The sequence below is a fragment of the Symphalangus syndactylus genome, chromosome 11 (genome assembly GCF_028878055.3).
Source record: "Symphalangus syndactylus isolate Jambi chromosome 11, NHGRI_mSymSyn1-v2.1_pri, whole genome shotgun sequence".
Taxonomy (NCBI): domain Eukaryota; kingdom Metazoa; phylum Chordata; class Mammalia; order Primates; family Hylobatidae; genus Symphalangus; species Symphalangus syndactylus.
Window position 1 is genome coordinate 84473086 of NC_072433.2, and position 26849 is coordinate 84499934.

The 26849-nt window shown below is 39.5% G+C and overlaps 1 protein-coding gene across 1 annotated transcript in view; it reads right to left on the reverse strand.

Moving 5' to 3' along the window:
• Positions 1–26849, reverse strand: part of LIX1 (limb and CNS expressed 1) — a 51753-nt gene that overhangs the window by 18986 nt on the left and 5918 nt on the right. The window contains exon 2 of the mRNA XM_055298212.2: positions 14424–14587. Coding sequence (XP_055154187.1) covers positions 14424–14587 — 164 coding nt within the window. The remainder of the gene's footprint in view (positions 1–14423; positions 14588–26849) is intronic.

Consider the following 26849-nt stretch of genomic DNA (forward strand, 5'->3'; position numbering starts at 1 on the left):
CTGTAGTGGAATTGCTGGATCAAATGGTAGTTCTACTATTAGTTCTTTAAGGAATCTCCATACTGTTTTTGTATATTACTTGAGCATCCTCCACTGGCTGAGCCAGGCTCAGCGCTTGGAGATGCTTGTACATGGTGAGTGTGTTGATGAAATAATTAGAAGACTTTTGAAATGGCAAGAACATGAGACTGAGGAGAATTAAAACCAACACAAATTAAAAAATAACAAAAACCAACCAAACAAACAACATTTGCCAGGAGACTAACAAAGCAGAACAATTAAGGGCAGGCAGAAGAAGATACTATAATTTACAATAAAGAGTGATTTATTTATTTTTTATTTTTTTATTTTTTTTGTGAGATGGAGTTTCACTCTTGTTGCCCAGGCTGGAGTGCAATGGCGTGATCTTGGCTCACCGCAACCTGCGCCTCCTGGGTTCAAGCAAGTCTCCTGCCTCAGCCTCCTGAGTAGCTGGGATTACAGGCATGTGCCACTCCGCCCGGCTGATTTTGTATGTTTAGTAGAGTTGGTGTTTCTCCATGTTGGTCAGGCTGGTCTTGAACTCCTGACCTCAGGTGATCCACCCGCCTCGGCCTCCCAAAGTGCTGAAATTGCAGGCATGAACCACAGTGCTGGGCCCAAAGAGTGATTTTCTATATAGCCGTTGAATGAACAATGGAGCTAAAGTTCCAAAATGAGTGTGGAACGTAGTTTTTTTTTTTTTTTTTCCTTGGTGTTGACACACAAGAAGGCTTTGGGGGAAGCTTTAGACAGCAATGCTGTTCAAGGTTTAGACCTCTTCCAAGTTTTAGGCAACTTGTATGAAACCACAATGGGTTTGACAAGGTAGATTGGCTTTGTGTTATGGGCTTGGCTGAAAATTTATAGGACACTGAGTCACCAATCTTTCACTGAAGCTTGAGTGCCATCTCTTTTAGGAAGCCTTCCTTGATCACTCTCAAGTCTAGGCTTGGAGGACCACTGTCCAAGGAAGGCACTGACCACACTGCGGTGTAACTGTTTGCTAATGCGCTGCCCCCACCATCTCCTGGCCGTGAGCTCCCTAAAGGCAGAGCCTATGACTTAGTTGTCTCCTGCCTCTTGTGACCTAGTTTGCTGAATAAGCAACAATACAGCCTAGGAAACTAAAAAAACAAGTCACTGAAGCACTAGGCATAATGTTCAAGAGATCCTCGTAAAGAAAAAAATGACGGATATATACTTTTTATTTTTTTTAAATGAGTGCAATTTCAATAAACCCTCTATGGTATGTATAACTTAGTAATATAAAAACATATTAATGAATTTCAGATGGATAATTGGTCATTGCAGTCAGACACTTTGAGATGACCATTTTTGCCTGGGCGTAGGGTATGTTTATTATTCTTTGGAAAATCAGTTCCCCATTAAAAAGCAAACAACGTTTTTGCAAGTATTACCTGACATCTGTAGGAACAGCTCCTTTTAATAGGAATTTAGCTTTACAAAATCTATCATAGAGCTGTTGGAGTTTTAGAATTTAGAGAATTTGATTCAAATCCAGGCACTCTTCAGAAACAACTTCTATCTAAATAATAGCAATTTAAACCATCTTTTATGGAGAGAGAGACCTAGTAAACACTAGTTAGATAAAAGAAGCTATCTATTTTAAATAAGACCAGTTAAGTACTAGATCAAAAGCACCACATACGTTTACAACCAAATGGCACTGCTCGGGAGATCAAAGTGCAGCCCGGCTGAGAGAACAGAAAGAGCCTTTACCCAGAAAGCATGAAAAAGGACTACAGAGAACTAACCAATACCAAGATTTTAAAGCAGACACATGTCTATGCTTATTTTATTATTTCAATGTACGGAATCTTTGCTTAAAACGGGGGAGAAAGTGTTCCAATTAATAAGTACATAAAATAAAATAAATTCTGAGCCATCAAAGAGCTTTTCTTGCTATTGTTCTTGGCATTTCTGAAAGACAAGTACTTCAAAATGTCTATAATGTTAACCAGCCGCTTTCTTCTAAATTCTAGAACTACAAATCCCAGCCAGTAAGGGCTGCATATTTTTCTCTAGGGATCTTTTAATGGGACCTCTCAGCCCATAAGAATCTTTACTTGGGGAAGAAATTTAGCCAAACGGCAATCTACTTGGTTGCAATCTAAATCAGAATGTGAATGTTGCTGTAAGAACAGGCACTGTTAAAGTTACTATCAAACAGTGGGAAACACTGTAAGAAAATAAAATATGGTAAGTGACAGGACATTTTATGGATGTGTCCAAACCAGTCGTCAAAGACATCGGTTGGGGAGCGAGTGAAGTATGATGTTATTTCAAAGTAACTTCCTGCTAGAGTTAGACTTCCCAGGTTATACAGTTTATTCTTGCTATTTTTTAGCCAGGCCCTAATCATAAATATAGATTTGTAAACCGTGTCTTTTCTGTTAACCATTTTTACTTGTTAATATAGAAAGACAACTTCTGTTCTTTGCACTTTGCGAAAGTGCAGAGCTGGGATATTTAAGTAAAGATTTTACTAAAGTCAGCTGTGAATTTCTCAGGCATGTGGAGCCACATGCTTTCCGAGTGGCCAGCAGACCTCATTCAGACATTTATTTTGGTGTTCAGATGCCTTTCATTTGCTGGTAGATTATAAACCACTATGATAATTTCAAAGCCTCCTGACTCTGATCTAAAATTAAAGTAAAAAAAAAAAAAAGAGTGACTGTGGCATTGCTCAGGAAAGCTACTCAAAGGCAGTGGTAGCCAGTTTGTAAGATTCCCCAGTGACCCCTGCCCCGTGGCATTCACACCCTCGCGTAGTCCTCCCCTACACTGCACCAGAGTTCGTTTGTGTAACCAATAGAATATGGTAGAAGTGAGGGCAAACCCCTTCCCATATTAGATTATAAAAGACACTATGGCTTCCATCTTGGTCTCACTTGCCATCTCTTTATAAAAGAAGATAAGTGGAACCAAGGGGAAAAGTCACTGGCTTGGGGAAAGTCACTGCCATGTTAAGCAGTCCCATGGAAAGGCATACATGGCAGATAACTAAAGCCTTCTGCCAGCAGCCATCTGAGGGAGGCTGGAAGCTGATCCTCCAGCCCTGATCAAGCCTTCAAATGACTGCACCTCCAGCTGACAGCTTACCAAAAGCAACCTCCTTCCAGAAGAACTTGAGCCAAAACCACTCAGCTAAGCTGCTTCCAGATCCCTGATCCTTGGAAACTGTGCAAGACAATAAATGTTTGTAAGTTTTCAGGCAATTTCTTATGCAGCAATAGGTAACTAATACAAAGGCTTTGCTCACCACAGCTAATTAAGAAGTCTCAATGAAATAATCCACATTGCTGGCACTATGTGCTTGGCACTATGCTGAGCACTTTATGTTTATTATCACATTTTGTCACCACAACAATCCTGTAAAGTTGGTTTTGTTATTATCCTTATTTTGCAGGTGAGGAAATACAGGCTTAAAGAGGTTATACATCCCAAGGTCATGCACCTTAAGATGGGAACAAAACAAGATTTGCCCTCCAGTCTGTCTGACTTGGGAGTCCACATTTTTAACCACTTTGCTATTTTGCTCTTCATAGAAATGGCCACCCACTTTGGAATAAAGAGGATATATAATTTGCCTAAGGTCACATAGCACTCCCTAAATCAGTACAGTATTTTAGACAAAGCTTCAACTTTGCGCTTTTATGGGTCATTTTGATATAAGACTAAAAGGATATCTCCTCCCATGACAAATTTGACTTCATTTACAACAAAAGGCCAAGCAAGATGCAGTACACTGTGGGGATAAATGGTACTCACTGAGGATGGGAATATGCTGACATTATCTCAATATCCTCCTCCCTCCTATTGTTCTCCTTTGGATGCTTTCCTGGACTATAGGGAGAAGGAAAATGGAGATAGAAAGGCCAACTGCGACTAGACCAGAGATCAGATGTTACCTTGTAGGAAGCATCTCATTCTAACCTTAACTACTCTCTTGATTAAGTACGGGGCCAAGAGATTTTGGAATTCTACCACACAAGGTTGCTCAACATTTCAAGAAGTATTGATAACTCTTCAAGAGTAAAAGTCATTTAAATTAAACTTCCCTGGCCAGGCACGGTAGCTCATATCTGTAAACCCAGCACTTTGGGAGGCTGAGGCTGGAGGATCACTTGAGCTTAGGAGTTCGAGACCAACCTGGGCAATGTAGCGAGACCTTGTCTGTACTAAAATTCAAAAACTAAATAAATAAAACAAAAAATAAACTTTCCTAGCTCTGATGAATAAAAAATTCCCCCCAAGACTAACTCATTTTGGCCCTATATTTTATCATAGATTAAGATGACCAACAAGCCACCAGGACCCTATAGGGTACACTATGAAGATTGCTGCCAAGCCTAGGCCGGGAGTTTGGACCAATAGTTCAAAAACTTTAGTGTTCATAGTACAATTACCCGGGAACTTGTTAAACATGTGTATTCCTGCGCCCAAAGCTGACCTACTGAATCAGAATCTCTTCAGCTGTATGATGGTGGGGGGGGGGGGTCTGCATATAATAAGATTTGCAGGTGATTCTGACATGCGGACCGAAGACAACTCTTAGAGGAGTGTTGCTGAAACCTCTGCCCATGCCATGTCTCATTTCTAACAGGCAGGAGCAGAACCAAGTTTTGTGGGGCCTGAGGCTTACACAATTTGGGGGCCCTTGTTTAAGAAAAACAATATGAAATTACAAATAAAAAAGTTAGCGTTGTGATTTACAAAGAGCCTGTGCAGAAGCTTCATTGTCTTCATTGTAGAGCCACTTCTGCTAACGTCAGAAATGCTAATTTCTCATTAGAGAAACTGCTTCTACCCAAGAGTCAAGGAAAGCAGCATTCAAGTTTTTAAAAAGTCCTTTATGATAGTTCTTCTAAAATTAGGTCCTTAGGAAGGACATAGCACTATGACTTAACTAACTGAGGTCTCCATTTCACTTCTCTGCTTAACAGTTTTTATTTCTTCTATGATTATTTTCCAGGGTGTCACACTATGTAATGTCGAGATTCAACCAAGATTAATTTGTTGACCAGTAGGCCCTCCTGAAATAAAATGACTAGTTAACTATTTAGCATTAACTGAAGTTCTTATATTAATTGAAATAAAGTTTTGATAGTCATGTATGTGTTATAAATAGAAATTCCTAATAAGAAATTAGTTTTTTTCATTACTTACTTGTGAAATACTTTAAAACTATTTGTAGGTGTCTTACTGATTATAGAACCATCTTCTGGCCAAGCCGAAGCAATTTAGACGTGAAACAGTAACTTTCCTGGTAGCCCTCATTTGATTAATGATTGTATTCCACGCTTTGTATTAGAAAATAGGCAGGATTCATGTGTTGAGTAGTTGTTTCTACATCCCAAGGTTTTACTGTACTTACATCCCAACTACAGTGCTTTCTTCAGGAGTGCATATGGAAGGACATTGATACAAGTAACTTTCTCTCTATCTTAAACAACAGACTTTCTACAATTATGCATACATGTGTTTTAAAGACATCAGGAGAAAAATGGTCTCCAGATCTAAAATGTATAAAACACATTTTAGGCACATTTTCACTGGTGCCTCCCAGTGGTAGCCAAGGAGTTGAAACAGTCTGTAAGAAGCAGGATTAAAAAAAAAAAAAAAAGAAGAAGAAGAACAGTAATGTAATAGCTAATGTAACAGATTGTATCTATTTGCAGATTCAAAGCTGAAGATGCCATCCTCTCTGGGGTCAAGGGCAGGTCAGTGTTATTTAGGTGGCATTCATTCAATAGCACATGGTACCCAAGGGGTTTTCCAAAGCTGGGACTTTGCAGGTGGCAAAACCAAATAAATTGACTCTGTGAGAAGTGAGAATTCCTGCCCAAATCCTATCGGCTGTTAGGTCTGTCATTCAGGTGGTTGGGAACGTTTTGCTTTTGTAACTTGGAGTCCAACTTTTAGCAAGTGACTTGTGGAGTTTGTGCGTACTGCCTGACAGCTCTGGTCAGTGTCACCAACACCTCGGTTTCATCCTGACAGCAAGCCTTCACGAAGAATGCCACAAGCCAGACCCTGTTGCTAACGGACCCCCTTTCAGTGCTTTAAAACCTTGACTACCCTGACCGAAGCATGAACATTTGCATGTGTTCCAATTTATCTAATTGTGGATATATTAGCATTTTTTCTCCTTCCAGATGGTGATGTGAAAAAGGGCAACCGTTGGAACTCAGTCACCCAAGTTAATATCGTGTCTATCCATAGGTCAGAGTGGCTGCAAATATGTTGGGAACAATTTAGAGCTCTGTGTGTGCTGGGGATGGGGGTCTTAGCTACGTGTGGAGGAGGGGACTGCTCTGGGAGTCCAATTTTCAGAGAAAACTCACCAGTTCCTGTCAACTGAAAGAAATGTTTCATGCACATGGTGGGTCAGAATGTTATTTTTATAATATAAACCACCTGGCCTTCTCCTCGTTTACCTCTGCGGCAACGGTATTCTACACACATACCTAGACCAAGGTCCCTGGTAACTATTACAATCCTATGTTGTGCTTTGCTCCTTGAGGTTTTATTCCTTTTCTTTTCTTTTTTCTTTTATTCTTTTTCTTTTTTTCAAGTTAAGGTGTAGACAAGATGAATTGATCAGGGCTCAAGATTTGGGTTTATTTTTATAGTTGCTTTGATGTGAAAGGACTTGGCTCTGATTGCATAAGAGGGATGAGGGGAGTTAGGGAGAGATGGAGTCAGGCTTTCTTCCCCACTCAGCGACTCACTGAGCTGGTGAGCATCTTTCTAAAGTTTATGAACTAGGGGCTGGGAGACTCCTGTGGAGATAGTCTGAAGTCCTTATTTGCCATGGGGACTTTCCTAATCATTTCTTTCACTACATTCTATATTTGGAGGTCAAGAATTTCTATTCACTTTGTTTAATAAAAAAAGAAACAGATTAAAGTTAGGGAAGGAGGCTGGGGAATAAATAAAGGGTCTCATTAAAGCAATATGCACTCCCAATTTCATGGGCAGGTCATTAAGGTCTGATAATTAGCTGACATATGACTTTCGAATGGTTATAACTAACCTTCCCGTCTTTGAGTCTCATTAGTTATAAAACAGGATGCTTTCCTGTGGAGATTTCCACCAGGAAATACCTCCTTTAGAAGTTAAGTTACATTGCATAGCATGTCGTCCATCTGAGTCAAGGTATACCACCCTAGAGGCAGAGAAGAGGTCATGGATAATTTCAAATAGAAATACTAGGCATTAAAACAGCATTAGTGCTGGGCAATAGTCTCAAGTTTATAGCAGGAACTAAATCCCTATTTGGGATATGGAATGTCAAGGCCAGGCCTTATTTAACACTCAGCAAAAAGAGCGTTACAATTCCATTGAGTCAAGTGTATGAATTAATCAAATTTTCTTAGTCATTCTCTACTGGGAGAAACTTAATTTTATAAACTTAGTTTATTGTGATTTAAATGTACTTTTAATTCCATGAACTTTGAGAAGACTCATTTAATGCATAAAAGTATAAAACGCGTTTTTATGTCTGATAATGCAGGTTAAGTGTGCTTACTGCCTTAACTAAAATAAAACACAATTAAAATACTCCTCACCTTGTTTAAGGCTGTATGCTCCTTGGAAAAATGGTTTTTCTAGATATCAGCATAGGCGATGGCTTTGGTTTGAAAACCAGATTGGCATAAAAATCAAAACCCATCTAATGAATTCATTGCCTTTTAGAGACAGAGCTTTGCAAGGAGCTCATCTGCACTGTGTGCCACCCCCATCTCACTCCTCTGCAGCCCTGTTTTGCAACACCAAACATTGGTTACAAATGGAAAAAAAATAAAAGGTCAGTCAACAGTTTGCCTATGGAAGAATTGAATGTCTCAACTTCATAGAGTGCTTGGCACTATTCAACTAGCCTGAGTACCAGAACCCAGTTTTTAACACCTGTACTTATTTTCTGTGAAGCCATTTTAACAACAAAATACTTAGGTGAAAAAGATATAATGCCCCGATGAGTAAGTGTCTCACGCTCCAAATAGATCGAGCTATCACATCAATATTTTTGTCAGGAGGCAATTTTTATTCAATCATAATTCATGCACATAAATAATCACATGCTCTAGTACTATATTCAAGGAAATTTTTGCTTTTTAGTCAAAATAAGAATGAAATTCACTAATTCAAGTCACTCCAGCAGACTATATGTGGAAGACCATGTCACTGACTTGAAAGCAAAACTTGAATCACAAACCCTTTAAATCAAAATATAAAATAAGATAAAATACTCGAGTTCCCTTTTGGATTTGGAAGCAAAAACAGCTGCTGCAACAATGAGTGGCTTTCCTTCTGAGTTCATCAAGAGGGGAGCCAGACGTGGATCTGATGGCCTTTGCATTGCTCTATTGTAAAAAAATGGAAATTACTGCAAGTTTTCATGGTCATGATATGTGGCTAGGGAAGGATTAACTGCCTAGACAAAAGTGGCATGAAGAAAATATATCTAAAATACATGAAATACTTAATGCTGGTAATATTAGAAAATGATTTCTTTTATAAAAGATCCAATAAGTACTAATGTGTTTCAATATAACTTTCTGAAAAAAAATTTTTTAATCAGTAGGTTATTTTATTTATTGTTTAGAAATGCAGAAATAAAATTATATTTTCACTTCTCTTTTTCTATTCTGTAGTAATTTATGAAGGCCTGGTCTAAAGGCAGGGCTATGGCTGCTTTTTCTCTCTCTCTCTTCGTTCTCTCTCTGTTTCTGTTTTTTGTAGATTGTGGTGTCAAGGCTAACTGAAAATTCTTTAATCAGCTTTCATGGACACAAGCTTCCCATTTACTTCAGTGAGAGGCTTCTTTGCATAAAAAACCAGTGGTTTGTATCCATCAGAGTCTTTGACTGGACTGCTTTCCTTTGATTAATCAGAAAACTAAAGTTCAGTCTGAATACTACTTTCCTAAAGAATGAATGAGCATAATCTCTTACAGCTTTCATGAAACTGCCTGAAACCAGAGGGATTAGTCCCACAATCCGGTCCCATACTCCACTTCAAGTATTTTCAATTACTTGGCACCATTGGTGGTGACGTCCATGGCTCAGTAAGAAGGCTACTGCTGGCATAATGGTTTCTCCATGTTTCAGCACATGGTCTTGGCATTAATAATCCATCGTGAAATGATTTGTAATGCACAGGGGTGACATTTGATTATGTGAAAGGCATTGCAGGAATGAGCATGTAGGCTCTTATAGTCCAACTGCTGGCAAAAACATGATGAAATGTTATATGGTGAAAATAGCATTTAAGATGGTTTCTGAACTGACAAAGAAAAGCGTAAGCACATTGCTTTAGGAGAAATGTTCTTTCATTTTTCACCCCTGGTTTTCCTTCTCAAGTCATATTTTGGAGGGCCAAATGGGTGAAGGAGCCAGATTTGGCAGCCAACCACCCAAACACATTTTCAAAACATACTTGATTCAGGAAATTCTGGATCTTTTTAAGCAAAGATGTTAACAGTCCTCCTGAGAGCCTTAAAATATGATGATTTAAACATAAGGAAAAGGGGACCCTAAAATGATCAGAGAAATCACCAAGAGGCCTCCCTGCTGAAGTTTTCAGTTTTTCATTTTGTTTGCTATTTCTTTCTTTCTTTTTTTTTTTTTTTTGTTAAGACCACAGGAGGATGTTGAATTTATTACCTAAGGGAAGTGCTATCATTTTGGGTCAAAATTTATGAGATGATAGGAAAATTTGTGCTTCTTCGGGTAGCAAAAACAAAAACAAAAACAATAACACTAGAATTTCTTACACTCATATCTTCTAGATCCATTCACCAATCTGTCAAATGCATTATATTCTAGATAGAGTATAATGAATGTATGAACAAATATAATGCATGCCTGGGTGTGAGTACTGCCAAATCTTGGTTATTTATGGTCCTAAGAGTCGGGTGGGGAAAAAGTTGCTATGCATAAATTAAATCCAAGAGAATCATAAGGTATTTTTAATCAATACTTTTAAATTCATCCATTTTCAAAACTTTAACCACAGATACGAACAAAATAATATAAGCTGATTTTACTGTTACTGACTTTTCCTTCCTAGCCCACTATCTTGCAGACTTAGATGAATGATCTTAGCTGACTATTGGTTACATACAAGAATGGACAAACATTGACTTCATTTATTCTTCGGATTTGTTATTCATTCATTTGGCTATTCACTTAACACAATTTATTAGGCACTTTATGCACTGTATGCGAAACACAGTGCTTGAGGTCATGGGGAACATAAGGATACACACCCCATCCCTGGAACTTACATTTCAGTAAAGGGAAAGAACATGCACATAGGTAACTGGAGCATACGGTAGAAAACATTAAGTCTAGTAGAGAAACAGAGAACACTGCTTTGGGAAATCACATGAGGTAGGGAGTTCCATCAGGGAGAATCAGAGAAAACTTTTTATTTTCTCTGAAAAATTTTTGTGGAGTCCTGGAAGATGGTCAGGGTTTAGACGTGAAAAGAAGGTGGCAATAGCATTTCCTAAGTAGATCTCAATGTGAGTATGGGAATGGTTAGGAGAGGTCAAGACATGCATGAGGAACAGTTAGGTAGAAGCATCAAGTGTCAGAAGAGGAAATCGGGGAGATAAAACTGGAAGGGAAAGTTGGACCAGCTGTAGAATCTTTATTGCCAGAGTAAGGAATGTATGCTTTAATAAGAAAATAATAGGGAGCCATTGAAGCCCCCCTTTTTACTTTTTATTTTGAAATGCTATGCTTATATAAGAGTTGCAAAGATTGTAAAGAGTTCCCAGAAAGTAGTCCATATCATCTAAGTTTTCATGTTTCAATGAATAATGATTTATATAGTGTTCTTATATTACACTCCTATGATTATATTCTCTCTTTAATGCTTAGTGTGGTGTGTCTGTTTTCCTTAATCAGAAATGCCAAAGATCTGTCTTTCTTATTTGTCTTTTCAAAGAAACAGTTTTTGATTTCGTTAACCAAGTTTGCCAGTTTTTGTCCCATTTCAGGGAGCTAATGCCCCCTGAAGTTTCCCTAAAGCTACGTATATGTTCAATCTAATTTTAAAAACAGATAGTGTACATATGCAGTATCAAAAAAGTCCCTTGTCTACCTTTAAGCAGAATACTGTTTCTAAGTCCCGCATAACCACAGAGCTGTGCTTTTCTTTTGTTATGATTCTGCATGGAATATGGTGGGCCATTTCAATTTGACAACCTATGCTTTTCTTTAACTCAAAGAAAATTGCCTCTGTTATTTATTTCCTCCCCTCTATTTCCTTTGTCTCTTTCTAGAGCTCCTACTAAATTGATGTTTACCTGCAAAATTTATCTGCATGTCTCCTGTACTGTCTTCCATCTCTGTCTTTTTGCTCTAAGTTCTAGAAGACTTTACTTAGTTATTCCTTACTAATTTGGCTATGTCTGCTCCTCTATTTGCTCCTCTTAATTCTTTATCCTTATTGTTCTAATTTGGCAAACATATTTCATTTTCTTGCTCCCTGCTTGCTCCCTTTTAATAGCTGTTTTAGAGAGAAATATCCTTTCAAAATTTTCTGAGGATATTAACTGTAATACTCTTTGACATTCTGTGCTGCTTGAATTGTTTTGTTCTTTTGTTTGCTTGCCTTTGGTCTTTTGTGCATTTGGTTTTCCTCAAATGTTTGGTGATCTTAAGTTCATTGACATAGATGGACAAACAAGTACATTAGTTTAGATGGCTGACAAAACCTTCCTCTATGCTTGAGAATGTCTGTTTCCCTAGAGGGGCTCCCCTGAATGAGAGGACAGCTGGGTGCTTCGTATTGAATGGGGTGTGTTGACAGGCAGACTTCACCTTAGGATGCTCAATAATGGACCTGCAGGCACATGTGGGTTGGAGAGCCTCTTCCTCAGTGGCTGCCTTTCTTTCCCCTTTGCTGCCTCTCATCCGTGTCTTTGGTGTCTAGGGTTACATCAAGCTCTGTTCTGAGGCTTCCATACCCACATTCAAATCATCCTCGTCAGTCAATTCACTTTCATTCACCAGAGGTAAAAACACACTGCTGACTACTGTTCGGAGTGGGGAAGGCAACACCTCACTGGCTGGATGGGTCGGAAGTTTTGAAAGCAGTTTTTGATTAGCCTTAAAATTACCCCAGGACTGCCTCCTGCTCTTTGCATTCATTCATGTGAACCTGGAGTTTCTCTAGCTCTTCTTTACTTTCACAGTACATTTCTCCTATATATATTTAGACGGTGGCATCTTTGCCCCTAATAATTTGATTCTACTCTCATCTCCCAGAGTTGCTTCAAAGTTCATCTCTTCCAATGGCACCCTTTCTTCTTGCCTAGCACTATTGTGAATTTACTTATTTTAAAACATGTCTTTGACATTTTAGGGAATTTCAGACTAGAAAAGAGTTTGAAGAATGTGCTAAGTCCACTCCATCTTGATTCAATCTTGAGACTTTTTTAACTTTTATTTTATATTCTAAGAGTTCATCTTGTTGATTCTGGCCCATCTTTGCAGGCTATTTGAGAACTGTCTGAATATTCAGTGGCTCAGTTTTAGTTGTCCTTCCCAGCTTTAATTATGGCTTAGATGTCTGGAAGCCACTGATGCCAGTTTCACCAGAATGTGTTTTGTCTCCAGCTCCCCACTGGACAATAGGCAACGTGCTCCTATTTTCACAAGCAGTGCTGACCACAAGAGTAGGAAGGAGCCCTCTAAATCCTTGCGGAAAGACGCTGTCTCTACTTCTAAACCCCTATTTTACTCTAGCAACTGTAATCTACTGTAATCTAATTTGTATCCCATTTTCTCCATTGACATTACTTTTCGGAAGGTTAATAAGGATTTCACATTCATCACAATCAGTGGAAACATCTCATTGGACATCTGTCCTGTGGCTGACCGCTGCTCACTTCATCCTCAGTCTCAAAATGTCACATCTCTCGGTTTCCATAAATCCCCACTTCTGGTTCTTTGTCTCTTTCTGGGCAATCTCTGGGCTTTTTAGAGAAATCTTTCTCCTTTTATTTCCCCCGCTGAAACTGTTCCTAAGAGCATTCCTTGATCATCTTCTCACACCACACATTCTCACTTGGCAGTGGTACCTGTAGCTGTGGCTTCAGCTTAGAAATGCAGAAGTTCAACACATATCTCTTTCTTGAGCTTCAGGTCTTACTTTTTTTTTTTTTGGATAGGGGAGGGCGATTGCTCTTCTCTGTTTGGCTTCCAGGCACTTCATAGTTTCCTCGTCCTCACCTTTCACATACCCGCTCCACTTCCTCCTGTGTTTCCCACCCAGTGGCCAAAGCCAGGGCTGACCACTGGTAAAGGTGAAGGTGAATGGACTTCATTAGGTATGAAAGTATCATCCCAACTTTCACTCCTAATGAAGTCCCTTCACCTTTAGCTCCTGAACATACTGTGTTTGCAGCTCGTCTCCATGGGCACTCATCACTTTCAGCCTCTCAGCCATTTAAATCGTTTAAATCCAAAGTATCTTTACGCTGTGACCCGAGTAATCTTTCTGAAGTACATTTGAATACATCACTCTTCTGCTCAGAATCCTTCAAAGGTTCTGATTTTATATAGAATAAAACCTGTACTGCTTTGCAAAGTATGAAGATCCCTTATGGTTTGATGTGAGTGCCTACCTGTCCTCTCCCAACCGTTCCTTGCCACACACATTAACCCTTATGCTTTCCTAATTCTGAAAATGCTGTGGTTCCCTATGCTAAGAATGTCATTTTCCCTTTTCCCATTGGCCAAGACATCATCAACTGAATGCCTCAGTTCACATTTATATTTCCTGTGAATCCTTCTTTGACTTCCCTGAGGCAGCATAGGTTTGTAGGTCTGTTTATTAAATTATACCCTTCCCTCACTCAATGAAGGATTTGAAGCCATGTAAAACAGATACACCTGGTAACAGGATACAGTAAATGAGTGACTTAATAAGTTCAAAGGGAGAGTAAAGGTAAAAATATAAATAGTATCAGGTATGACGTTAGTCTTAAAAATTATATGATATGAAGTTCTCTAGACTTACACTACAAAAAAATTACCTGAAAATTTTCCTTTGGGCTTTTTAGTTGACAAACTAAGAGAGAAACTTGACTACTTATGAGTTTCGTGGTATCCATAAGCAAGAAATAAAACATCTTTGCCAGTTATTGAAAATTGAGGGATAATTTACTCAATTAAAAGGGTATTTATAAAGGATATTGGCAAATTTAGAAATTCCTTTCCTGTTGTTTTCATTCATAGGATATGGTACAACTTTGTTCACTATTTCCAAGAAAATTTGTAATGTTACCAGTTTACAAAAAGGTTTACTTTATTTTAACCCAATGAACTTTCACTGACAAATTAATGGCTACTTCTTACCTGAAAGTTGCCAAAACAGCTTCCCCCTGGGAGGGTCACGTAACTCACAAAGGGAGGCCCAGGAGCTGGCAGTGACTCATAGACCACCACACCTTCACTTGGGAATGCAGCCCTCTGCTGCTGCTTGCTTTCCCAAAATTCCTGTAACATTGACACAACGTTCACTGAAAAAGACAACACACCATCAGTTATTAAGGATGGACATAATCTGGTGCAAAACCAAAATTTTATTTGCAAGCTGGATTCTGTAGCATGACAGTTCCAGTTTAAGTAGAGCTGGGTATGTGGATAGTGGGGTGGGGGGGCTTTTAGCTGTGAAAGAATATACTTTATTTAAATATATTTAAAGTATGCTAAAATATACAAATTAAACCTGTTATTTACAAATGCAAATGTGTATATTTCTTAATGAGTAAGGCTCAAGAAGTGGTTTTGGTGCCCTAATTAAAACAATATAGCAGTATTTCAAATTTACTCTATAAATTAATTTTTAATATAAAAATTAAAAATCTCATTCTGCTTTGAACATTTGTCTTAATAGACTTTATCCAGAGTTGTGATTATCTGTGGTCCTCTTTATCATTTCTCATAGATTCTTAAGCCTGCAAAGATTTAAGAAGAGAAAATCAGAAAGAAGGGAACTCTTTCATGCTCCTTCCACCCCAGTCTAAACGAGAATGAAAGGCAGTTGTGGAATAAGCAGGAGGCTGGAAAAATCCATGAGTGAAACTAATAACATGAAGACCTTGTTAAGGACAAGGTCTGTTCGAGTATTTCAGAAAACATAGTAATGGCTAGAGCCATATGTTTTAGATTAAATGACCTGTGATAGCCTGCAGAAGTTCCAGATCAAATTAGGTTGGTTTGTTTATCCTGTACTGCAAATTAAATTGTAGAAATTAACAAGGATAATAGAATCGTAGAGTCAAAAGTGACCTTATAGGTCATGTAGGCAAAGCCCTGCCTAATGCAGGAATTCCTTGCCAGCATTCCTGACAGCTGCCCAGCTGGCCTGTACCTGAACATGTGGAAGGAACTAGTACTTGCCACAACCTGAGGCAGCCTATTTCAACTGCTAATGGTTCTGTGAAAAGGTCCTTGTAGGAGTGAACTGAAATCTGCTTTCTTGTAAGGTTCATGCAGAGGGTCTACTTCTCATTTCTGAGGCCTCAAAAAGTTTATTTCCTTATCCACATGGGAGCCCACTACTTGTTTGAAAGCAGTATAGGACATCTGTTGTTTTGCTTGCCTGGCATTCACTTCCCTGTTTGTGGAAATAGCACCGATATTTTCCCTGAAGAATCATGTAGTCTCTAGGGGTGCAGGTGGGAATTTGGCCATAACCAAGCCATTTAGGGACAATGAATGTGTTGAAAATGTTGAAACTTTCCTTTTGTCAGTGGGGTTTCTGGAGCGGTAGGAGGTAAGCATGGTGCTGCCCGAGCAAGAAGAAAATCTGGCTGAGAAGAAAGCCCAGAGAATGGTTCAGTAAAGAGATGGAGGAAGGCTAAGTTTTGATGACATAGTTTGAGCTCCTGGTTCCAGCTATGCCCATAATCCAGGATCCTTGATTGGACTTGAAATTATCTAACCAACCCATCTGCTTTTTCCTTAAGCCATTTTCAAGTGGCATCTCTCACTTGCATATGAAAAGTACACTAAACAGACAACACTCATGTTTTTTCAAGTTCTAGATTAAATTTTGCTCTTTCAAACGTTTTGTGTAACATGGCATCTATGCCCTTTGCCATTATCCTGAATATATTCTTGGATCTGCTTTAAAATTCTGGACAGTGACATTTTTCAGAGAGTCTGGAGTATCTCAGAGTGTGATCTGGAGGCAAAATCATTGTATAGCCGCTTTCTAAGCTGTTTACTAGAGCACTGGGTGTCTGCACCTCCTATATAGGTCACTGATCAACTTCATGGTGTATAGTTCAGGCAAATTCTGGCAACTCCTAAGGAACTGGTTGCCTGTGTATATTTAAAAACTGCAGTGTTTAGTAATTTAAGAAGTGATTTGGGAAAGAAATTGGGAAAATGTTAAGAGTAGTGAGGGGATACTTGAATTAATCAATAAAATACATATTGAATGGTCAAGTTGAGAATTGGTCATTACAGAGCCTTTTAAATTTTTGAAAATGTTTGAAATAATATTCTTTCTTTTCTTTTTTTTTTTTTTTTTTTTGAGATGGAGTCTTGCTCAGTTGCCCAGGCTGGAGTGCAGTAGCATGATCTCAGCTCACTGCAAGCTCTGCCTCCCTGGTTCACGCCATTCTCCTGCCTCAGCCTCCCAAGTAGCTGGGACTACAGGTGCCTGCCACTATGCCTGGCTAATTTTTTTGTATTTTCAGTAGAGACAAGGTTTCACTGTTAGCCAGGATGGTCTCTATCTCCTGACTTTGTGATCCTCCCGTCTCAGCCTCCCAAAGTGCTGAGATTACAGGCGTGAGCCACCGCACCCAGCCTGAAATAATATTTTCTACTAGTTGATGTAACTGAAAATAGAATTAGAACTTTTATTTTCTAAACTATTTTTCTGTCCCCTACTCTCCTTTCCCTCCCACCCCTGAGGAAACAAATATCTATGAGCTAGCTGACTTGAGTCTCTGCTTGCAGTTGACCTCCAGAAGTCAGCAGAGATGTCCTAAAGATTGAAGACTGTAACTAATGCCAGTAGCCTGTTGCTTTTCTTGTCAACAAGGACTATTAGCCTCCTACTTTGTCAGTCAGTTGTTGACTGGTGTTTAGCTGAGAAGTGGAGTAGGAAGTTGAGGACCCACGATAATCTAGGTAAAATGCATGATAATCTAGGGAAAATGAACACAAGAATTTTGGCATGTAAAGCTCTTGGGATTAAAGAGTTTGAAGGTATGCACTAAGTCAGATTTCTATGTGAATAAAAGTTGCAGTTTTCAAATTTTTCATTCTGCAATTTTGTAAGATTTCTCTGATGATCCCATAGATGTCATCACCCGCCAAGAGTGCAATATATATACATACAGACACACAATCCATCTTTCTATCTCTATCTGTTCTTGTCAACTCGAAAACCAGACAAATGAAGTGCAGAGGGAAGAAGGCCAGCTTGCCGTTTGGAATTCCAACGATTGGTATATCAGAAAATGCTCTATTTATGAAACACACGCTTCTTTATTTTGGGGGTAGCATCAACAAGGTTTGTGGACAATTTCAAAGAAAATACGAGCAGAGGGTCAAGAGCTGCTGAAGAAAATCACCCAAGTTTGAGAATAGGCGTCAATCAATACGTAGTTAATCTCTAGGTGCAGTTGCACCTTCAGTGCCCAGCCAATGATCCTGCCTTCCATGTTACAGAATTAACTTGAGCTACCAAGTGTGCAATATCCATCCCTATGTCTAGGGACCCATCTGCACAAATGCTCAGCTCCACCTTATTTCCTACAGTCTCAAATGAATTTGTGCTGCTTTTCCTGGAAATTGGTCTCTTAGTCACTCCCATGGCCTATTTTTAAAAGTTCCCTCCTTATTCACTCTTTCCCAGCAGCCAAAAGTATGCTCAAAACAACTATTAAATGAATGAAACAATCAATCAATTAAATGAAACACTCAATCTTGGAACTCTGTCTGGCTACTAGTTATTAAAATGCTCCCAATATAGCCAAACTGCTAGAAAGAATATTCCACATTGACTATCTCTGCTTCCTTATGTTCCATTTATTTTTAACCCACTGCAAGTAATGTAGGCTTTCCTCTACATTATTCCACTGAAATTCCTACAAATAGTACCAATTCCTGGTTTTCAATCCTTGTTTACTTGACTTCTTAGCTGTGTTTGACAAAGCTGATAACTTGCTTCTAGAAACCTTGTTTCCTAGGCTTTTCCTCCTCAGTCTGCATCTCTTCCTAATCATTTCTCTTTGGTGTCTTTTGTGAATTTCTCTTCCTCTGCTCACTACTCATGTTGGCTAACATGGAAATCTTGTCTTGTCTCTTCTTGGTTCTCTTCCAGCTATTCTCCTTGAATGACAGAACCCACCATAATATACACAGACAGCTCCCAAACTATTCTCCTGCATCTCCAATTTTGTTATCAGACACTGCCATTTGGATGTTGCAAAAACTCAACATATTTTCAAACTCAACTCATTTTCTTTTTCATAAACTCTTCTCTTCCTCCTGAATTACTTTTCTTTCTCCTGAGTTACAAAAAAAAGTGCTGTTATCATCTACCTAGTTACCTAAATCAGAAACTGGGCATAAACCTTAAACTTAATTTCCTCTTTCAATATCTAATAAATGCCCAAGTTTTGTCAGTTTCATATCCTGATGTCTCCCATCAGCATCAGTTTCTTTCAGTCTATACTGCCATTACTGCATTGGTTCATGCTCACTGTATCTCATCAAGCATACCACAATATCCTCCTGACTCCAACCAGCCTCCCATCCAACCTATACTCCCACTGTTTTCAGGGTAATATCACTGAATCTCATAGCTGATCAAATCACTCACATCTTCAAGTCCTTCTGTGGGTCCCTTATTAACTATGGAATGAATAACTCCTTGGCAAGGCATAGAAGACCCTATGTCTCACTATTCTCTCTTGTCCTAACCTCCTCTCCCCAAGTTCACCCTTCAGGTTGCTCACTCCTATACTTCTTATGCTTCTCAAAAGCCAGTACTTCCATTCATCCTCCTGGAATGCCCTTCTTTCCACTGACTATTGTCTTCTCGAATGGTACCTACTATTTTTCAAGACGTGCTTCCAGATCAGTTTCTAAAAAACAAAAACAAAATAATCTCAAAGCCCTTGCTAATGAAAGTGCACGCCCCACCCCCAAGAAACATCATGGATATCACTTGGGAACTTGTTAAAAATGCAGGATCTCAGGCTCCACCCTAGGACTTCTGAAATATAATCTGCTTCTTAACAAGATTAAAAAAAAACTGGTGCATGTTAAAATTTGAGAGGCCTTGCTGTAGGAAGAAGTGACCACTCCTATCCTCCTAATGTACCTATTATTTGCATTTTCCCATTTCATCCTTACAGCACCCCCTTGAAATAGGTATTATCATCCACATCCTACAAAGGAAAAAAAAAGAAGTTGAAGGTGTAATCACACAGCTACTAAGTCTTAGACCTAGGATTTTTCACCTAGTTTTGCCTCTATAGTCCATGTTCTTGGTTTATCCTGAGATACTCTGTAGTATAATAGAACTTAAGTCATTTTCATGCTGTCTATCTGTAATATAGACAATGCTCATTGGAGAAAGAATCATATCATTTCCCCACAACCCCTGGAACATAGTAGAAACGTAATAAATGTTAGTCAAGTATTTGAATGTTATCAAAAGTATAGAAGATAGGCTGCATTTGTGAGGCTGTTGGTAGTGTAGGCATGAGAGCCTTCCCAAGAATTACTTCATTTACCTTTTTCCGTGAGCCATTTTTCTGACCTTTGTTCTTGACAAAGTCAAGTGAAAGAAAAGACTTTATTTGCACATTTTCAACAAGTCATATGACATGTTTCCAGCTTGGAATTGTCATACGGAATGAGCCGTCCATGTGCATGTAAACAGACATCCTTATCATCAGTCTTCAGCCAACTGCTCTGGTTTAAGCGATGGTGTAAATACCCACAGACTGGCTCAGGAGGGGCTGTGACTGAGCCTCTCATTCCAGCCCTTTCTTTCAAAGAACAAAGGAGGGACCTCAAGAGAAATAAGACTCAATGACAGAGATTGCTGAGGGGCTTGGTTTCCCTGGTAGAGGGACATGAGCCTTCTGGCAAGGCCAGGTCTCTGCCTGGTTCTGCCTTCCACCTCAGGGTCAGGAAGCTACAGAAGAAAATGCATTATCTATGGCTTTGCATTGTTTCTCCAAAAGTTTGGTAAAGTTCTTTTTGAAAAGTTTCTACTCTCTCCCAGTGGACACTAAAGGGAAGGGACTTTATCCACAGCCAGGACAAGATAAATCAGTCATACAGTGAATCTAGACACTGGACACATGAAGCAGTGACTCCTAAGCTGGAGCTCTGGAGAAAGCAGAGGGGTAGCAGTTGGGCTGACGCTGAATTAAGGATGAGCTGAGCAACACTTCTGGTTCTGCCTTTAACTTTCGCAAATCATCTTTTGGGGTTGCTTTTGTCAAGGTAACTGATGTTTAACTGATAAAGTTACAATAAAGAAGCAGAATATCAAATCCCTTGCTGAGGCAAGGGACGTAAGAAGTAGAAGGAGAGAGAAGTGTTAGGAGGGATATTAATAATAGCATGAAATCCAGTTCCTTTTTATGATTTCTATCAGCTTAGAACTGCGGACAGTAAAGAAAGTAGTGTACCTCTGAAGTGACTTTGCAGATCGAGCTTCTTAATTTCATTCTACTACCCCTAATTGCTTTCTCTAACACGGTGATAGGCCCCTACAGGAGTTTTAAATATTTTGTGTTTCAATAACAAGAAAATGTGCCATGTAGTTTATAGACATGAGTGTGGCTACTTTCTTCTTCACTGTATTTTGAAATTTGAACACAACAGAGTTTTCAGAGTAGTATTAGATCCCCAAGCAAGTCTCTTGTAAGTGAGGTTTTCATTTTCCCCTTCCTGAAGCTTCCTTTTTTTTTATTATAAAGTTGAGCATTGAGGCTTTCCCAGTTAACTGATGAAGACATCCAGCAACATGGAACACCTTGGTTATTTAACCCTTGACCCTCTCCAGCAGAAATTCCTGATTGGCTTCATTCAGCCTGGACAGTCTCATTACACCTCCCTGAACACATGTTGCTTATTTGTTATCTGTACCTTCGTTCAAGTTCTCCCTCCTATTTTGAGTGTTGTGTCCCTCCCCTCCCTTCCTTCTATCCAGTTTACTCCCACACTTCAGGGGAAATGACACCTCCTTCATTGTGTCTTACTCACTGGCTCCTACCCACGTGTACCTCTTTTTCTGAACTCTTATTCCATGAGCGGCCCTATGTCTTAGCACTTAATCTCCTTTAAACCATGCTAATAAAATGGATGTGGTGCTCCTGGCTAAATGTATCCAGTCAGACTTGGCTGTACTTCCTTCTGGCCAGAGGAACGAAATGCCTTGTAGTAACAATTCATCTTACAGAATACAGTTTTCTGTTATTTAACTCACAGCACACTGGGATTCTAGAGGGCAGCAACTCTGGCTCATTCTTCTCTGTAGCCTCCTTGGTATCCAGCACAGGCTGGATGCTCACCTAGAAGCAGTCATTGAATTCATTTGGAATCTAAGAAACCTCGACATAGTCTAAACAGCTCTAGTGCAATTGAGCGAACATGTAGAAAGTAAGTGAAGTCACTGTGATCCACAGCGTGGTCAGGACTTAATTCTGGAATAGGAGGTTTCATGGATAGACCACCACGGTGTTCACACAACATGGGTGTGTTGGTGGCAACCATGTCTCAGCTGGAGATGGCAAAGTGGGTAGAGAGAGATGAAGTGTGGTCAGGGTAGAAACGTGGTTGCTGGCTGCCTACTCACTTGGGTTGTATCTTCACAAGAACTAGTGCTTAGCAAAGTCCTGAACAGGGATAATAAGTCTGTTTGTCTTGGATGCCAACACTAATTGATTGATGTTGACTGCCTGAAGCACTCTGTTGGAAGGAATTGAAAAATACCATATGGGATCAGTGGAACAGAACACCATAATTAACCTGCAGTGTGGCATTGGCATGTCTATGTGCTGACCCTGACCTTGATGCTATGAAGTAATAGAAAAATCCAAGACGGGTCTCTGCCCATGGAGATTTACAATCTGACTGGAGAAATAATATATTCATCATGTAATTAGTGAACAAAATATTAGAGTGCTAAATTGTGGAACAGAGATGATGTTAAAATGACATGTAAAATGTAAAATTTATGGCAGAATAATTAAATAAATGCAAGGGGAAGAGTAGATGAATGTGGGCTGGAAAGGTCAGGAAAAATTTGTGTAGGAAAAAGGCCTAAGCTGAACCCTTCTCAGAGGAATGAGGTTGAGGGAGGGATGGGTGAAGGGAGAGAAATAATGATACTCCCACTGAGAAACTGTGTAGGGAGCAATAGGAAAGAGTGCCAGTAGGAAGGGATATGATTTGACAAGAGACAGGGTGAGGGGACTTAGCTTCTTTTAATAACTGGACGTGAACCCCATTGCCTTGGTGTCCCAGCTTTACCCAAGCAGGAGAGAAGGGTAGGAACAGAGTCCCTTGTCCTTTGCCCTTGCCAAAGGTGCTGTGCTGCCTGTGGTGGCTCCATCCATGAAGAGGTGGAGCCACAAGGAAGGGCCTGGATCCCCAGAGAGAATGTGTGATTGCTCTTGTGTATCTGGGTGAGCCCAAGGTAGAACATTTCTCTGAGAGGGGCCTGGGCAGAAAAACCCACTAGAAGTGGGTAGGAGATGAGTAAGCAAAAGAGTCTTCTTTCTGCAGCCTGGAAGGAGATGAAACCCCTTCAGAGAAGGACATCAATAATTGGACACCCAGAGGGCATTATACTCAACACTCAGGGCTTATCATGTGTGTGTGTATATATATATATATATAAAATTGTATTTTTATTTTCACAGATTGGACAATGAGGATGCCAATAAGGATATATGATCTATGTTTTCATAGGGAAAGTTTGAGATGTAGAGAGTTTAAATGCTCTGTGGATTACAGGGTTTGTTATAGAAGTGTCCTCAGATACAGGCATGAGTTCATTACACAATAAAATATGCACTGAATCTTGTCTCTCCACTTTTTATCAACAGACAGGAAGTTTCCTTAGTAGTTAAAAGCCTGTTCTCTGAAGCCAGACTGTCTGGGTTTGAATCCTGTTTCTATCACTGCAAGATATCTAACCACCCCATGCCTCAGTTCCTCATCCGTGGAACGTAGTGTCTACATCACAGGGGTGCTGTAAGGCTTAAAATGGGAAATGCTCAGAAAAGAACTTCACACATAGTAAGTAACTAGAGTGTTGGCTATTATTTGTGACTGGAGGAGGTAAAGGAAGAAAAGAAAAGGCATGAATATATGTTTTCATATTGCATCTTTGAAACAAACTGTTCCTGTATTGGAAACTAAGGCATTAAATAGTCCAGAAATCGTCTACAACCTGAAGATTCTCTAATTGAACACATTGTGCTATTTATTTCCAAGATAGGGGCAGAGTTCAGGAATAGAAAAGAGAGAGATCTTTTGATAACATTCACTGGTAAAGTCAGAACTCCCTAATAGCCAGAAAATAAATGGATAAAATGCTACGTGTCTCAAAATTTGAAAACGTGGATTTTTTTGGTCCCAATTGTTCTCTTTCCAATGGATGCTAAAGGCAATAGACCTGCTCCTAGCAAAAACTATCATGAGGAGCTAATTTTATTTTAAATTAATTTTCATAACAGTGTATGCTTCAGGAAAGTAGAAACAATATAGTTCATTGCTCAGTTCAATTACCTAATATGACACAAGTCCTGCATAGAAGACAGTCATTTGTCCACAAAAAGGGATCTTAAAAATCCATTATAAATTTGACAGAAAAAAAGAACAAATTTCTTTAAGACTTACGTAGGAAATATTCTAGCTGGGTAGAATTTCCCTTGTAAAAAACAAAGACAAATTGGAAAGGCTGCCATTTAAGGATAAATCATTAAGAGGCTTTCAAGATAATTACCATATTTCTTTTTTCTTTTTCTTTTTTTTTTTTGAGATGGAGCTTCACTTTTGTCGGCCAGCTGGTGTGTAATGGTGCTTTCTCAGCTCACTGCACCCTCCACCTCCCGGGTTGAAGCGATTCTCCTGCCTCAGCTTCCCCAGTAGCTGGGAGTACAGGCGCCTGCCATCACGCCCAGCTAATTTTTGTATTTTAGTAGAGACAGTGTTTCACCATGTTAGTCAGGCTGGTCTTGAACTCCTGACCGCAGGTGATCCACCCGCCTCGGCCTCCCAAAGTGCTGGGATTATAGGCGTGAGCCACTGTGCCCAGACGCCATATTTCTAAATTGATTATCTGCCTCTCAACAGATGGATTTATGTTATGTAATATTTTAATATAACCTTTAGTTAAATTATCCCTAGCAGGTGATATTTTTAAATAAAGTTAATTAGCATTTTGTATTTTAGCAATTCAATCATGTACAACTTGTTTTTTACCAATGTTATTTCCTAGTTTTCTTGAGGAACAACAGGAAAAGGATCCCTAAACAATTTAAAGGGCAAGCTCGAGGTGTGATGCTGATTTACCATTCATCAAAATGAGTTTAAAAATGCAGTACCTTTGGGTCTTGTGCTGGGCTTAGCTGAACCCCAGGACACTGACAAACAGAGTTGCTGTCTAGTCGTTTATAACTATACTCAGCCTTTCCCAAGTTTTGCCCAGGCTAATGGAATCTTGTGGACACACAGGGTACAACATGTGGGAATCTCGGGCCCCTTTTTCTTTTGTGTAGACACTTTCAAAGGTAGCCACAGCACACAGCAGGACTGAGACAGCTTGGAGTCTTGCTTTGTTCCCAGCAGAGGGACTTTCCTTTGGTAACGCTCCCAGGTCAGAGCTTAACTCTTCAGCAACTGGAAAGCTGGTTGTGTTTCTTCTTTTGTTTGCTTTTTTTTCTTCTTCTTTCATTCCCACCCCTTACCCCAAACATTTTCCTGAGGAAATTATGATCCTTCAGGTTGTTTTACAAAGTTAACCTCTCAGGAGACTCTGCAAAACATGCAAAAGGGATATCATACTTTTTTGTTTAATTTTCACCTTTAGAATTTAAAACCGATGAACTGTAAATCCTTTTAGGGGAAAATTTAAATAACACTTATTTTATGTATATTTGGAAGCACAGGGTAATTTTTTAAGGAAGGAGGGGAAAAATTAATGAAGGTGTAAGAGGGAATCACAAAGACAAAAAGTTATGAAGTATACCATACTTAAGCAGCATGCCTGATTTCACATATGTGGTTAATACATGCACATTGGATCAGATGATGTCATTCAATCTCAAAAGCTGCATAAAATAGAAGCCTGATGTACCCTATTTATCCAATCAGAAAGTACATATCTTTCTCACATTCTACTGGGTAATGACATTGCACTGTCTTTAAAAGAGATTTTAGGCCAGGCGCAGTGGCTCACACCTGTAATGCCAGCACTTTGGGAGGCCGAGGTGGGCGGATCACTTGAGGTCAGGAGTTTGAGACCGGACTGGCCAACATGGTGAAACCTCATCTCTACTAAAATTACAAAAATTGGCTGGGTGCGGTAGTGGGCCCCTGTAATCCCAGCTACTTGGGAGGCTGAGAGAGGAGAATCCCTTGAACCTAGGAGGCAGAGTTTGCAGTGAGCTGAGATCATGCCACTACACTCCAGCCTGGGTGACAGAGCCAGACTCTGTCTCAAAATTAATAAAAAATAAAAATAAAAATAAATAAAAGAGACTTTTGAGGACCAATGATTTTAGACAACCAATAAAGGATTAGTCATTCTGGTTGCTTTGCTGATCAGTTCTTCTTAGTCAAAATGGTCAAATAAGTGTGAAAAGTGGCTTTGTATAATGCATCTTCCTTCCCTGGAAACAGTCATTATAAGAATGCTCAAGATCCTGCCACAGCTATCTAACCAGGGTTTATGTACAAGGCACAGAGTTTGGCTCTAAAGAGCATGGTGCATGCATGACTTTGGTGACTCACAGTCGGGGGTAGATCCAATGGATGAATGTAAGGATGGGCAATTTAAGCCATTGTGCCAATATGGCATATGGAATGATTCTGAGAGAGTGTGATAGGGCCAACCCAAGGCAGAGTTCTAGCCGAGTGGGTGTGTTTGTCTTTAGAGCCCTGACTTTCTTGATGCTGTCTTCTGTATCATCTGGCTATCAACTTAACCCTGCATGTAATTAGCCTGTGATAATGGAGTCAGAAGATAAACGGCTTAAAAGGGTCTTGGCACAGTTTATTTCATCGTAAAGGAGAACACCTGACAATGGGGAGAATCTTACCCCCTTTACGTGAGGAAGAAAAATCAACCATTGGCAATCCAAAAATGTCTGATTGTGCACCTGCTAGGTGTGTGTCCCTGTGGGAGTTACCTGGGGGTTACAGAAAAGTACAAGGTACAGCTCTGCCCTCCTGGAACTTACAACTTAGGTGTGGACAAAAACACCACAGTGAAGCCGTAACACTTAGTACAGAGCCACATGAAGGAAATGTAAACTAAATAGCACAGGCCGTAAGTGCCAAAGGAGTGGTGACGAAATGATGGTTTCTCACACCTGCTTAACGGGATAAGATCAAAATAGGGATCAACTGATTATCATCGCAGGAGGAAAAAAAAACCAAAACCATAATTCAAACATTTCATGGACACCAGAGAAAAAAATATAAAGAACTATGGAGAGTGTAATGATTGTCTATTTTGTCAATATTAATCTTTCAGTAGGATTTTTTTTTCTTTTAAAATAG